Source organism: Alosa sapidissima, chromosome 16 (genome assembly GCF_018492685.1).
Source record: "Alosa sapidissima isolate fAloSap1 chromosome 16, fAloSap1.pri, whole genome shotgun sequence".
Taxonomy (NCBI): Eukaryota; Metazoa; Chordata; class Actinopteri; order Clupeiformes; family Clupeidae; genus Alosa; species Alosa sapidissima.
In genome coordinates, this window is record NC_055972.1 from 29,856,889 (window position 1) to 29,872,684 (window position 15,796).

The 15,796-nt window shown below is 43.0% G+C and overlaps 2 protein-coding genes across 7 annotated transcripts in view; both read right to left on the bottom strand.

The window, feature by feature from the left end:
- Positions 1 to 1,475: 1,475 nt before the first annotated feature.
- Positions 1,476 to 4,023, bottom strand: dkk1a (dickkopf WNT signaling pathway inhibitor 1a). Of its 2 annotated transcripts, XM_042065632.1 has the most exons (5): positions 3,817 to 4,023; positions 3,073 to 3,529; positions 2,806 to 2,947; positions 2,415 to 2,561; positions 1,476 to 2,305 (listed from the first exon to the last, which is right to left on the bottom strand). In XM_042065632.1, the coding sequence occupies exons 2-5, from the start codon at positions 3,292 to 3,294 to the stop codon at positions 2,010 to 2,012; spliced, it is 807 nt and encodes a 268-aa protein (XP_041921566.1). In that variant the 5' UTR covers positions 3,295 to 3,529; positions 3,817 to 4,023; the 3' UTR covers positions 1,476 to 2,009. The 2 variants fall into 2 exon arrangements, with proteins under 2 accessions (XP_041921566.1, XP_041921565.1); XM_042065631.1 differs by having other exon boundaries at positions 3,073 to 4,023.
- A 4,214-nt stretch (positions 4,024 to 8,237) lies between these two features.
- LOC121685533 (cGMP-dependent protein kinase 1) overlaps positions 8,238 to 15,796 on the bottom strand; it is an 83,842-nt gene continuing 76,283 nt past the window's right edge. For all 5 annotated transcript variants that reach the window (XM_042066118.1, XM_042066117.1, XM_042066119.1 and 2 more), the window contains 6 exons: positions 15,617 to 15,758; positions 14,281 to 14,444; positions 12,469 to 12,591; positions 12,086 to 12,148; positions 11,446 to 11,512; positions 8,238 to 11,224 (listed from right to left, as the gene is read on the bottom strand). In XM_042066118.1, the coding sequence (XP_041922052.1) occupies positions 11,126 to 11,224; positions 11,446 to 11,512; positions 12,086 to 12,148; positions 12,469 to 12,591; positions 14,281 to 14,444; positions 15,617 to 15,758 (658 nt within the window). In that variant the 3' untranslated portion in view covers positions 8,238 to 11,125. The remainder of the gene's footprint in view (positions 11,225 to 11,445; positions 11,513 to 12,085; positions 12,149 to 12,468; positions 12,592 to 14,280; positions 14,445 to 15,616; positions 15,759 to 15,796) is intronic.

Consider the following 15,796-nt stretch of genomic DNA (forward strand, 5'->3'; position numbering starts at 1 on the left):
GTGTGTGTGTGTGTGTGTGTGTGCTAACCTTGGGCTGAGTGTGTGTACTCATGAGTCTGTGCACCCATGTATGAAGGTGGGGGGGGGGGGGGGTAGAGAATGTGTGTGTGTATGCACGCATATGTATGTGTATGTGTCAGCATAGTTACATAGTTACTCAGGATTAGTCACAATCGCATTCCAAAAGAGGTCACAACAGAACCACAGATTGTTTGATGACACACACAAACAAATTAAGAAAACAAACAATTGAAGCGTTTAATTATGCTAAGTACCCATTAACTGCAAATAGAGGAGAGCTATGCGAGATGTGGTCTAACACACTCACTGGGTCAGTTCCATCTATTTTTTGTCAACAAAATTCCTGCTTAATCATGCTAAATCATCATTTCATATGTGAATTTATTGCCTCCAAAAGTCCCTTTTTTCCTGAATATGTTACCATTCAGAAATGTGTTTGTAATTTGAATGCACACACACACACACACACATACACACATACAAGTTTAGGAAGTCTGCAAAAAGCCTGGACATGGAGTGGACAAAATGTAGAGTAGTAGACTCTGCAAAGAATAAATAACCATCAATCCTAGTCACTCTGTGTGTGTTTGTGAGAGAGAGAAAGAGAGAGAGAGAGTGAAAGAGAGACGGGGGGGGGGGGGGGGGGGGGGGGGGGGTAATAAGTAGCTGCTCAGTCAGGCAATGGAGCCTCTGCTGAAGGGGTTTAATGAGCAGGTCTGTCTGTTCTTCCTTGTCTCCTCCATGGCGTCAATGTCCCTCCCCCAACACACACACACACACACACACACACACACACACACACACACACAAGGGGTTGTGTACAAAGCTGTATTGAATCAGAAATGGAAAAATGGAATAGAAAGGGTGAAAATCTCACCCTCTGAGGATGCAGTCACAGGGTCTGACAATGTCATTAAACACGAGATCCACAAACAATTTTCTCCTGGATTTGAAAGTTCAGGGGAAAAAATCTAATACAGCTTTAATGTTTTAATATAGTTTTTGCTTAGAATAGTCAGTTTGTCATAGACTTGGTGATCACACTTCCAGCCCGACCCAAGTGTTTTAACTATGATGAGTTCCTGCTATTTTTGCCAGACGTCAAGGTAGATATTTGTTATTTTATGGGATGATCGCCCACAGTCACCACAAGGTAATCCTAGACCGTCAGCTCTGTAAATGCTGAATAGCTACACGATCTTTTGATGTTCTGAGAACTATTATTAAATAATTATGCCAATTACATCTGGTTTCCTCAGTTGCCTTATTCTTTGAAGTTTTTCTTGTTTTTCACAGAGAACCTGAGACAAACCATTTTTCTCCCTTTGGCAAGAAATGCTTAACGTTTAAAACATGGCGGAAAAACACCCATCCAATCTCGACAAACATCAGGAATCTTTGATTTAATTAGTATACTTTAATAAAAACAATATTATTTACATTTCTTTGTTCAGAAATAAAAATAGAGGCATTTTATATCACATGTAGTAAATAACAACAATCATAACAATATAAATCATATGTTTTAGAGCATTTACACTAGAATAGCATCATGCAGCACCTGATCTTATATTAGGCTAGTAGTGTTACTGAATCCACCAGTCAAGCAAAGCGCCACTTCTAGTTTAGTATTTACAATACAGTAATTTACTGCAATATTGACAGGATCAAATTCCTTATAAAGGGAAACTAAATTACTCCGCAGTTTTTCTTTTTTCCGATGGCCATCAGGGAGCAGCATATCAGAAGCAGAGTATCCGATGCGACATTTCCGCTGGCTGCGGCGTTTTCTCCTCATCCCATCCGAGAAATCCGATCAGTCCGTTTCTATCGTCGCATCCTTCCGCAGCGTTGGATTTCATCTCACCCCTCGCTGCGTCCACCCCCTGCATTCCCTAGGGACCCAAGCAAGTGTGTGTGTGTGTGTGTGTGTGTGTGTGTGTGTGTGTGTGTGTGTGTGTGTGTGGCGACACTGTGTCTGGAGCGCCTCAGCGTCTTTGGCAGGTGTGTAAGTCTCTGTGTTGTCTTGGTTGCTGCTGCTGTTGTTGCTGCTGCTGCTGCTCCTCGCGATGCTGTCGCGCTCCTTTCTGAACTCGGCAGGTGAGTCCCGGCTTGCAGTCACAACGTTGGAAGATTTCCAGGCCTTGGCCGCCTTTGCGACGGTGTCTAGTGCACACCTGTCCCTCTGTCAGCACGGGCTTACAGATGCGCGTCCAGAAGTGTCGCGCGCAGCACAGGCCTTCGCCACAGTCGGACGATCGAAGACACGTCTCCCCATCACCGCCTGCAGAAACATGACGAACCATTCGTTAGAGATAAAGAAGACACCGAAAGTCAATACCAGAGAGAAAAGGTAAAGGCGAAAGCAAATACCAAAGGAAAGGCGTGCGTACCTTTAGGTGTTTTGTGACTCTGGCTTGGTGTCTTCTTTTTCGGCTCACTGGTGACATTCTGCCCGTGCTTTGCATTGCCTCCGAGTTTGGTGCCGTCATCAGCACCAACGCGGGGTGGGACATCCATTTCAGCGGGTTGGCACACACCTGTTGAAAGAACGGTGGTGGTAAATTGTAAAGCACGACATCCGCCCATCTCTCAATGAAAGCAACTGTCAGTTAGCTTATTATCAATTATAATGTCTTGCCTCTTTACGGTGTTATGTGTAGGGTTCAGCCAAAGACTAACATATACATGTATACTTGTGATGACAACGAGTTTCTGGTAGGCTAATTTGGATGCTGTTTGGATGCTGTTTGTTTATTGTTCAGAGACAATCTCTGCTCTTACCATTAATGCACCGATTCCCCGCACAGCACATGGCGTCACGGCCACACCGCTTCCTCCGTTTACGACACGGGAGGCATGCGCCACGGGACTCGTTACAGAACTCATTGGCTCCACACTGCCGGTCTGCCTTGCAGCCTGAGGGCTAAACGACAAGGAGCATCAAGAGTTCAGTTCGAGCATGCCAGATCAGAGTAAATGGGCAAAAGGCGCTCTATGTAAAATCTTCCAGTAGACCTTCACACAGTAGAATTACTTAATGATGCTTACCGATGAGGTGCCAGTGGCTCCCGCTTGGCCAACGCCGCCAACCGCGGGTGATGCTCGGGGACTAACGCTGACCGACAGGCTCGGGTGTGAAATTCCGCCACCAGGTAGATTTTTGATTGCGTTCGAGTTGAGCACAACAGAGCCACCCTGTGCATTCCGCAGGTAGCCGCCGCACAGCGCCAGGTACATGGCCAAAAAGGTAGGCACGGAGAAGGTGTTCATGTTCACGATCCTGTATTTGTGAATAGACGGCTAAAGTCCGAGAAGTGGCTTCGGGAGAGCGATACGGTACGGTCCGCGGCGCACAGCCGGTGATGGTGGTAGTCCAACTGCGCGCAGATTACACTGCCAAGTATCCTCTGAGTCTTCTGGTGGATGCTCCTGGCTTTATACAGACGGACCTGTTTCTTCATCCCCGCCCCCACTTCTCTCTCTCTCTCTCTCGCTCTCTCTCCTTCTGCACACACACACACACACACACACACACACACACAGAGAACTGAAGACTGTCTTTCCCAATGCGCTTGTGTGTGCATGCACGCGCGCATGTTTAGTGAGTGAGTGGTAAACCATTACAAAGGCGGGGAAAGGAATTTCAGAGATAGATGTTGTGCGCGAGACGGAACGCATGAGAGGGAGAGAGAGAGAGAGTTTACCTTGTCCACTTAAATTCTCACTACCGAAGCCACCCCTTTCGAAAACGTAATTTGCACTCCAATTACCCCGGTTTTGTTATGCACTCACCTTCGCGGCAAGCTGAGTGACAAGTTGTTATCGTTCAGTTCTCAGTTCGGGGAGGGCTATCCCATTTGCGGTCGCTGGCGTACAATGTCCAAATTTCAGCACTTTTCAGCAGCCCTGCTTCTCTCCCACCCAGTGCTGTGGGCTATCCATTCTTAACTTATTTAGTCTAGAGTTCTATAGTAGAGGTGTAGTTTGGTGGCATGTTGAAACTTGTTTTACCTGATATGCAAATACACTCACTGCCTTGTCATTGTCATCTTCCATTGAGTGATCAGGGGAACATTTGCTACTCTCTATGGTGTTCGCGCGATTGCGCGTTGTTGATTGCGCACGGCGCATTTCAGCCCTCTACAAACACATGGCTAAGATGAGGTGGCCAACGAGTCGGCACGAGCAAAGAGTTTGAAATGTAAAGCCTTGACTCACAGTGACCCGCTCACTGTTAGCAAATGGCCTGTATAAATATGGTATGTACGGATTTTCTGCTTCGTGATTGTTACTCACAGCCGCCTACGTGCGCTCTTTCACGCAGATTGACCGTTCACACTCGGAGACAAGCACATCTAACCGCAGAAACATGCGATTATACGCTTTAGGTCCCTGTTTAATAACCTAGTGAGCAATTTCTGTCGGGCTACTGTTATATACGTGGCATTATCAAGACAATTATTTTGAATATAAAGACAAGTGTGGTAAATGTCCATTACATTGTTTGTGCAAGCTGCCATTTCATGGTAAATCTTTTTATTTGGATTTGATATGAAAATGAGAAAATGGATGAATAGGATGTCAAGTCTGAGTTATGGTTATGGTATTTGGCAGAGGCTTTTGTCCAAAGTTAGTAATAATAGTTTTATAGACACAATAGTTTTAAAGCCTAAAAATAAAGTTGAAAAGCCCACATTAAGCATAATAATAATAGTACTAACAACAGCAATATATAATAATAGCAATATCAAATAGCAACAATGAAAATAAACAACAAACCATCGCGCTGCAGGATAATTAATTAAGTGGAAGGAACCTCAGGAATCACTGAGGAAGACTCTTGACTGTGACCTCTTAGCGTCAATGGATTTTGTCGCACAGCAGACACTCATCAGAGGACTGCAGTGGGCGAGAAGGGACGGAGAGCTGGGTTATGTATTTAAAATAGCAAGGTGCAGATCCAGTAAGTGTTCTGAGGAAATTGAATGTAATGCGGACTGCTATAGGAAACCAAAGAAAAATAACTAACAGAGGGATTACATGTGTCAAATGCAAACAGTTGGCAAAGTTGGCATCTGGAACAGGTGCAGTCTTCACAATACTGTATTTACTCCCAATGAACTTCGGTCCTGTATCAGGAAAGACTCTCTGGCGCCATCTAGTGCTGGTGATAAAAAGAGCTCGACGTGAACTCGTCCTGTGAATGATGCAATAGGGACGTGTGAAGGAGGGGGGGGGGGGGGTGCACATTGATGGGTAGTACTTGAACCCCTGGACTGGTTAATCGGTCAGTTCAAGGGCTCACTCTATATAATTAAGATGCAGTTGTTTAGTGGCCCTATGCAGTCTGAAGTCCTCTACTTTTGTGGACATCCTGTTTAAGAGCCGTGTCCCTTTCATTTCAACACACACACACACACACATACACACACACAAACATGCATGGAAAAGTAACTAGTGTTTATTTCTGCATTTATAAAGTTTACACCAGGCACTGTGCAAGGGTAGCTACCAAAACATGGCTTAGGTGGACAAACAGTATGATGAGAGAAAGTAAATACAAGGATTCTGTTTCAGGGAATAAGGATAAAGTTCCTGCAGTTTGCCATTGCCTAGATTGCTAGATTCGCCATTTAGGGACTGTTCGTTATTTATAAACGGGGCCAACGGAGGGGTTTTGAGTGATTCAATCAAAAATTGCATGACCCTCCTCTGCCTGCTTGAATATTATCAACGACCCTCCAGCAGCATTTTCAAAATATACATGACCCTCACAGGCCAATTGTCGATCCCTAACACTCACGTCTATAAGCACTATACTATGACAACACATCAACTTAGGCTACCGTTCTTAAAGGAGAATTCCGGTGTGATATTGACCTAAAGTGTATCGAAACATGATACCGAGTGTGAACGTATGTCTCATAGCCCATCTCGGCTTGTCCCCTGCACTCCAAAATCTGGCGCTAGTTAGCCAATGCTACCAACATCTTTTTCAATAGTGGTGCTTCGGCATCGGGCTAGCCATGCAAATAAATCACTGTTTTACACCCATTTACGAGGCTCAATGTATCTCCACACTTCATTGGTAGACTTCCGAGGGCCCTGACATTTAAAACGAGACATTGAGAACTTTGAAAAAGCACTGGTAGTTTACTTACAAGACGATTTATACAGACAGTATCTTCACGAAGTTTAGCGTTTGCAGCCATCTTGAATTTAGTCACGATAAGTCGAGCAAGGAGTAAGAATGAACAGGTATGATAAGGGATCAGATTCCAAAAATAATTCAGTGGAAATGCATGGATTCCAGTTTCTTCCAGTAGCAGCAACTGGAATCCATGCATTTCCACTGAATTATTTTTGGAATCTGATCCCTTATCATACCTGTTCATTCTTACTCGTTGCTCGACTTATCGTGACTAAATTCAAGATGGCTGCAAACGTTAAACTTCGTGAAGATACTGTCTGTATAAATCGTCTTGTAAGTAAACTACCAGTGCTTTTTCAAAGTTCTCAATGTCTCGTTTTAAATGTCAGGGCCCTAGGAAGTCTACCAATGAAGTGTGGAGATACATTGAGCCTCGTAAATGGGTGTAAAACAGTGATTTATTTGCATGGCTAGCCCGATGCCGAAGCACCACTACTGAAAATGTTGGTAGCATCGGCTAACTAGCGCCAGATTTTGGAGTGCAGGGGACAAGTCGAGATGGGCTATGAGACATACGTTCACACTCGGTATCATGTTTCAATACACTTTAGGTCAATATCACACCGGAATTCTCCTTTAAACCAACCTCTGCTTTCTGATCTTACACATCACACTTTACCAAGATGGTGGCCATTTCAGTAGATTTACTCACTAACATCGTTGTGGAAACACAATAAACATGAAAACTAAATGCACACTTCCTGCAACTGCATTAGCCTACTTGAAATAAGTTACTCCTCTAGTAAGTTCACATGAAATAAAACAATAAAACAATAAAACATTGAGACCATTCAACAAAGCACACTGGGTAATAACAAATTCAACACATGAACTTGTTGCTATGGACTCGTCTCTAGGCTTCCTCAGTCATTGTAAAGCTGCCGAAGCTGAACATTATCCAAAACTCAATTTCTCAGACGAGCGTCAATTTGTGAGCTTGCTATACACTCCTTCCTTCTCAAATGACTTTGAAAAGGCCGTTTGCACAATTTCACAAATAATCACAGGGACCGAAAAATACCTAACATGCCAACTTTTTCCGGGTTTATCATTTTAACTTTTCCCCGCTGTCTTGCCGTTTTAATATTTTCCCGTAGAATATCCCATATTACTGTAATACTCTCATAACATTAGTCCTGCATTCTGGCCTGTCTCTGTGTTGTCCTGTTGTTACCCTAGCCTGGCTAGCGCCACCACTTCTCAATGAGACGTGGTCTGGGAACCAAACGTTCATTTTCTCGTATTTGAAAAAAATGCCCAGATCCGTTTATTGGGTGCCACGGATGTCTATCAAATGCGTCTGTACATAGCTCATCATCGTCTTGGTTTCCCACCTGTTCTGTGATTGGTTCCCTATCTCAGGCGAAAATTTGCTCCATGGTCTCCAGGCTGCCTTAGCACCACCCCTTGCCCTTCCAGTGAAACAGATGTATTCAAATCATCGTTTTGCTTGCTTGAATGCGAACTCAGAGTGATGTTAACATAGGCCTATTGAAGTTAACGACGTGGTTGTAGTGAGAGCACGATTCATTGGCACTTGCAGTGTTCGGCCGTAGGCTAAGTCTACGTGCGCACCTGCCAGGCTACTCAGCTACGAGTAGACAAAGAATTCCCCCTGTATATTCACTCCAAGTTGGCCTACCATAACTTAGCAACACGTAGACCATAAACTGGCTATTTATATGACCAATGTATTTCTTCAACTTTATGAAGCAGAATTACGCACTGCTACTTGGAACGAAACACATTTGTGTTGGCAGGAGAGAGAATGACACTATGGGCCTACTATATATTTTTTTGGAAACAACAAAAACAGAAAGGATGGAGACAGCAAAGCTAGAGATGGGCAGGACGTTATATGGCCACAGAAATCAACAATCAAACAAGCCACTTTGATTTGTTGCTGGTTTCATTAATTCAAAAGATGGGTGACCCCCCCCCCCTAGACCAAAAAAGTTAGGTGACCCTCCCCTCAACAAAGAATAAAAATACATGACCCTCCCCTATTTTCCTCCGGTGGCCCCGTTTATAAATAACGAACAGTCCCTTACATCAAAATCCCAAGTCAAATTGAACAGTACTTACACATTTTGTCTTGAATAATTGCAAACAATGTGTTAAGACAGCCTAATCGTCATGCTTGAGAGCATGCTTAATCCTTACTGTTTGTCTATATCTAAAATGTTTTAGAAATTGCCGACCATGATAAAACAAGTAAGAATGTATGTTGTTTTTATAATCCTATAGGTAGAACCAGAAGATCATCACACATCTCACACATAAGGTTCTAGGCCATACTGGCATTCTCTGCATTTGAAAAAAAATATACAGTAACAACAGAATGAAAGATGCACAGGGTGATAAGGTCTAGATGTGTGTCGCCCCCCCCCCCCCCCCCCAAACTGAAATGAAATGATGAAATGCTATGTGTGGGACATATCTCCTTGTTCTGCTTTCAATCTGCATATCATCACTGCTGACTCCTCGTTGATTGGTATTAATCATTAAAGACAGTCCACATCTATGGTTCCACCATCATTTGGACTAAGAGCACACACTACTGTAGGGTGTAAAAGACTGGGCTCTGGAGAATGTAGGGGACAGTCCTCAGGTCTTACCATTGGCCGAAAGGGGATGTTGACGGCTGGACAGAGGAGAGCACCTCAATGCAGCCAGGCAAGGCATAATCAAAGTTGTCAAACACAACTCTCATATTTCTACAAACTGAACCCATGTGAAGGATGGCATGGAGCCCAACAGAGCCTCTCATAGTGTTTATCTACTATTTACTTTTGCATTATGTTCATATCACACTAGGCCTGATTGTGCAAACTAAGATATACTGGAGGCTGTTAAAGGAAATTCACCTGATCATGTTTGGTTTGTCACTTTTTGTTTATTACACAAAGGAAGAGGGGAAACCAATAGAAAGAAATGAAAAATAAATAAATATATATTTGGAGTTGATGGTTGGGCTGCAGCTCTATAAGGTGTGTTGGTGTAGGACGGTGTTTTGGGGAGTCATGCCATTTGTATTAAGGCACTTGATTTAACACTGATGGTAGATGGGTGGAAGTGTGCTGGATGGATGGGTTGTGAGTGACCCTGCAGTGACCTTAACCCAGCTTACAGTTTTTCACTGTAATCACAACACCGGGCAAAACTATTCACAGGGATTAGGTTTAAGGCCAAAAGTACTTTGTAACCAACTGACCATGCATGACCAGCTGTAACCTAGTTAATCATTTCATCCCAGGTGAGCATACTTGATCACAATAAAAAGCCTTACACAACACTACTGATGTCATATTCCAGTACAGGTGCAGCAGGTCTTTAAGTCACGTAGGTGATCACAGGTATATACCCAATACTCACAGGTATTCTGGTTGGTAACTGCAATCATACGATTGCAGATGAAATTACACAAAGAAATATGCTGCCATTGTCTGCTATTGACAGTCAAGATTTTTGTCATGGTCCGAGATAGCTTCAACAAACATTAGCACGAAGGCTACTATCAATAACAGCCGTGTTGAAATATTTACATAATGTCTCTGTGCAACACCCGGAAGTGGCCTAAAGGAATGGTAGCGTTGGACGCTCCTCTGGACGCTGTCCTGTGGAGCGTAGGTTAGCAGAGGAACAGTAGGTTGGCTGCGCTTCCACAGCCACACAAACCACTGCAGTCAGAAAATGACGGTGGGAAATATGAAGACTGTGGCTACAGAAGGGCTCTCTGAGAAATGAAATGAACGAATTTCTATTTGAGAGGCACACGTGTTCTATTTGTGGGGCTGTGATTCGGCACAGCATATGCTCATCCACAACGCCTACATAACTGCAGAACTACGAGAGAGAGAGAGAGAAAGAAAGTGAGAAAGAAAAAGAGAGAAAGAAAGTAAGAAAGAAAAAGAGAGAAAGCGAGAGAATGCTGGGATTGTATGTGACAAAAGCTTCTTTTGCAGATGGGTCATACATGAAAATGTAAGGTCAGTCAAAATAAAATATGTCCCTTAATCTTGAAGTAAACTTAAAAGAAATACAAACAAAACCATCCTTGTACTTTTTGTCTTTTCTTTTTCATTTAAGAGATAAATACTACTACGCTATGTAAGTGAGTGTTTGCACACGAGTTGGAGTGTTTATATGTGGCTATGTACATGTGCCATATGCATGACTAAATTAAGAGCAACAACATTCAGGTCTGTCTACAGCTCTCCTCTCCTGATAGGCTGGATGAGCTTGGACGTACAGTGATTTGAGCCAATGAGCATTTAGCTTTTTGGACACTCAGGCATCGTTTTTCACAGAGATTGGTGCATGAACCAGTGTTCCAACCAGTCAGAGGCCGTCATGGGAGACATGCACGAGGTCCTTATGAGTCAACCCCTACCCACCCTATCCTGACCTACAGTAAATAGCGTCCACACAAAAATATCTAAATAGAACACACATAAACACATACTGTCCATTCACGCAAATTAAGTCAATGTAAGTCTTTCTCTCCCGAACATACATTTGCAAACATTCCCACACATACTTTTTGCAGTCACACTCTTTGATAGGCATCGCTTATATTTGAGCTACGTTTGGAGTTTGTGTGTGTGTCTGTCTGTTTGTTTGTGTGAACAAGCCCTGAAATCCCACTTGAGCTCTCTCCCAGTGCGAAGGCATATTGGTGGCCTCATCCTAGACCTATTCCTATCATATGACTGCCTCTAAGACCTTGAACCAAGACCACACTGTAACAGTGTCTGTGTGTGTGTGTGTGTGTGTGTGTGTGTGTGTGTGTGTGTGTGTGTGTGTGTGGGTGGGTGTGTGTGTGGTTGTGTGTGTGTGTGCATATATGTAGTTGGATTTAGTCTTTCAGTCTGTCTGTGTATGGTGGGTTCAGAAATCCATGTCCCAGCCTGAGTTGTCATCAGGTGGGGGTTCCTCGTTGTCTTCTGGGAAACTGTCAAAGTTACTTGTGTCCGTTGGTGAGGTTACCTGGGTAACAGACATGGAAGAGACAGAGTTCCATCATTTATCTGAGTACTTGCAGAAACATCAAATCTGTCAATTGATGAGGTTTAGTCAGTGTATGGTATAACATATCTCACATTAATAATCAAAGACTCAATGGGGTCTGTTTAATGTTTTTGCTCAGCTCAGATGATATTTGTCATGTAGTGGTGTTTTTGGTGTTTCCCAGGTTTCTGTGCACTCACGTTGGGGATGATGGGAGGGGAGAGGGTGCCTTTCCGTAGACCGTCCCAGTTAAAGCCCTCGAACCATCTGTTGTGGAAAATCATGAGACAAATAGCCATGACTTCACTGTCGCCAATCATAAATCATCCTCTTAACAGAATACAGGTGCATCTCAAAAAATGAGAATATCATGCAAAAGTCCATTGCCCTGCCCAGACTGAGAGATTAAAGGCTCAGGAAACCATTACCGGTGTTTTGATTAGCTGTTTAGAGCTCTTCTCAGGTTGACATTTTTGTATAATAAGTTAAGTTAAGTTCTTTATTCTAATATTTTGAGATACTGGATTTTTGATTTTCATGAGATGTAAACTGTTATCATCAAGATTAGAACAATCAAGATTAAAACCAAAAAAGGCTTCAAATATTTAACTTTATGTGTAATGAATCTAGATTATATGAACGTTTCCCATTTTTGAAATAAATTACGGACCTTTACATGATATTCTATTTTGTTGAGATGCACCTGTACTGAGACATCACACACCATCACACCTAAATAGCCCCAAGAACACATGCAGTATTTGCAGTATTTGCTAAATTGTTGTGGTTAATGTTGTTGATAAATCAGTGACAAATACAAGGTGATTTTGTAACACTTACTTGTGCTTTTGGATGTCCTTGACACCATTTTTCAAGTTTCCCAGTCTTTCAGACGGATTGTCCCTGAAAGCAGGTTGATCAGATTATTGACAATAACGCATCAGATTAATGACAATAACGCATCAGATTATTGACAATAACGCATCGGATTAATGACAATAACGCATCAAATTAATGACAATAACGCATCAGATTAATGACAATAACACATTGGATTAATGACAATAATGCATCGTATTAATGACAATATTACATCAAATTAATGACAATAACGCATCAGATTAATGTCAACAATAGAACAGATGTATGACAATAACACATTGTCACTCAATTGGATTGGGAAACGGGACATAGAGGGTTAAGTGGAGCATGTTCAGTCTAACCTGCATAGCTTTTTGATGAGGTTGGCAGCATTCTTTGTGATCTTCTTTGGGAATTCAATCATGTCAATGCCTCTTAGGATGATGTTGTAAGTCTTCATGGGATCCGGTCCAGAGAATGGAGGACTGCATTTCAAAAGTATCAAAATACGAGACAGGTTTCTCACAACTTTTCCAATATTGAATTCCCAACTGTCTTATGAGTTGTCCAAGAGCTACTTTCAAACTGCGGTGAGCCTGAGGAAAAGGCTTGGCTGTACAAACTTGATAATTACACTACTAATACACACAACAACTTTTGTCTGAATTCTTGTCTGAAATCTGAAATGTGTTTCAGAAGCACAACAAAAACTGGGCACTCTCCATCTCCAAAAAGCTTTTCTGTGGATACAATGCTGGCTTATCATGGAGTTACAAAAACACAGCATTTCCCCATCAATAACCCTTCATGGAACCTGACATACAACCTAACATTCACTGAATTTCCCATAAGTGCGTACGATGTGACTATTAGGCCTGTTCATGAGCCTATAGTCAGGGATACTCAAGCACAGGACACTGCTAAGACAGAGATTCTTAAATAAGCAAGCCATCCATTCCATCAGTACTGCATAATCCAGCATAGACTCATTCTGTGTGCATTCAATTGGATGTACAGGCTATGGTGTGCCCATTTGAGTTTGTGCAGGACATTCCAAATTTGACCCATCTGTTGTGACGCTTTCACATACAAAGTGATTTGGGCTGTACTGGCCACTCGGTCCAACTAAAAAAAAATGGTATTTCTCAAAAGCACGTCATGGTCAAGTCTAGCAATATTGAACTTTGACCCTGGCACAGGTGCAAGCTTGATGAGTGGCATACTAGTCTTTGCCATGAGATTTCCTGGGTTTCTCACCCAAAACACGGGGAAATGTCAACATTCGTCCCCCAACGTTGGAAGGGTTGCAGTATTAGTCCGTTTTGCAATTGCAAGCTTGTGCATTGGTCAGCTAATAATGTAGCCAAGCCAGTACTTTAAAAGTACTTTATTCATGTCTAACAACAGCCTATATTAATTTGGTCAACTTTATACAGCCCCAAAAAGGCTAAAGTTCTGTAATCAATGCCCCTGTGCTCTGTCATTCTCTCTCCTGCGCAAACAAAATGTGTGCGTTCCAAGTAGCCTAGTGCGTAATTCTTCTTCATAAAGTTAAACAAATGCATTTGGTTATTTTAGAGAGAAATATAAATAGCCTGTCATGCAGTTTATGGGCTACAGTGCAGAGTTGGGAAGTTATAGTAGGCCAACTTAGAGTGAATATACAAACAGGGGGGGATTCTTTCCCTACTCGTAGCGGAGTAGCCTGATGGCAGGCCGGTACGCACAGTGCGTATGGCCGTACATTATGCAGGCGCCACTGAATCGTGCTATCACGACAACCACACCATCATCTTAAACAGGCTCACTTTAAGGTCGCTTTCAAGCAAACAAAACGATGCTTTGAAAACATCTGTTTCACTGGAAAGGCAAGGTGGTAGCAACAGCACAACTGTACAGAGACTGACAGGTCCGATGGCAGAGCTAATGGTATGAGATAGTTCAAATACGGGATATTTTACGGGAAAATATTAAAATGGGAAGACAGCATGGTTAAAAAGTTAAGATACGTGAGAAACACGGAAAAACGGGAGGTTTGACATCTATGGTCTTTGCTAACCACAGCGACACACCGTCACTGAGGTGATCCAGCCATTGGAATTAATGTATTTCAGAGCGCAGTAGTGTCATGGTCTGCATTGTGTCTGAGGCCCCCTTTAGTCATCTGTGCTTACCTCCCGGTGAGCAGCTCGTACATGAGGATGCCCAGGGACCAGTAGTCCGCTGAGATGTCATGGCCCTTGTTCAGGATGATCTCTGGAGCTACATACTCCGGCGTACCGCAGAACGTCCATGTCTTCTTCCCAAAGCCAATCTTTTTGGCAAAGCCAAAGTCCACCTGTCCACAACAGAACCAGCTCAGACTTCCCTCTAGTTCAGGGGTTGTATATCTTTATACAGTTTTGCTCACCCATTTTGGAACATTTTCAAACAAACATCAAAATAACAATGTAACTTCAAGGTCAGATAAAGGTACCCTGGAAATCCCTGGAGTTCTCGAGAGAGCACAATTTGAATTGTCTCTGCGAGACACTCTGGCAATGAGTAATGATGCACGTTACTTTTACCCCTTGCATCGCGAGGAACCAATCACATCGGTGTATCTGATATAGCCGGGCCAGAGGCCAGCTAAACAGATGACGACAGTGCTGCAATGAATCAGTCAGTAAACATTGGTCGTAGTGTTATCCAATTGGGTGCAGTGAGATTTTCAAATGCATACTTGGTGCTGCCCCTCGAGTTGGGCCATTACATTAGTCATGGCCAGACCCTTAATTTTCTAGATTAGGGTCTGGATTTTCCGTGCTACGATATAGAGGGTGTCAGACTCATATTGGGAAGTGGGCCGGACTTGTTGGAATGAGACATTGTCACTGTCATTCTCATGATCATTATAATTTTTCTGCCTGGGTATCAGATTGCTGTTTGATGATATACTCCTTTATTGCACCCACGTCTTACAAGCAAACAAGACACAAAGTTTTATTATGTACTGCTGGCATACCTGTACCCTGCTCTCTCTTTCTTGAAATGCCCTACCTTCCATATCTTTCTCTTTTTCACCAGCATCTCTAACTCACTAAGGGCCACTGTGTAACACTGGGGTACTGTGGACTGACGTTATAATAATGTTGTACTCACTGTAAAACAGTTTGCCTATGGGGACAATAAAGTATCTAACTAACTAATATGGCTATGCCAACATACTGTAATTGTCGGTGCAGCAAACCGCATTTTTCCTTTACTGCATCTTTGTTCCTGAGGATGGTTTGCAATGCTGTGGTTAATGAATTAATCATAACATAGAGATATTGCTTATTACACATGGTTAGTGACAACTGGATGTGAATCTCTCTCTCTCTCTCTCTCTCTCTCTCTCTCTCTCTCTCTCTCTCTCTCTCTTCTTTTTCCTTTTCCCTTCCTACCCAAAACATCTGGCCACCAGGCTGTGTTTCTGATGCCCCTGATTCTGAGGGAAGTCTGGGGACAAGAGGATGAGTCCTCACTCACTAGTTTAGCATAGCCTCTGTGGTCCAGTATCAGGTTCTCTGGTTTGAGGTCTCTGTAGATAATGCCTTTGGAATGCAGATAAGCGAAAGCCTCCACCACACACGCCGTGTAGAAACGGGTGGTGGCGTCCTCGAATGAACCTCTGGATCAAACAGACGACACAGACGAATACTGTTAGTG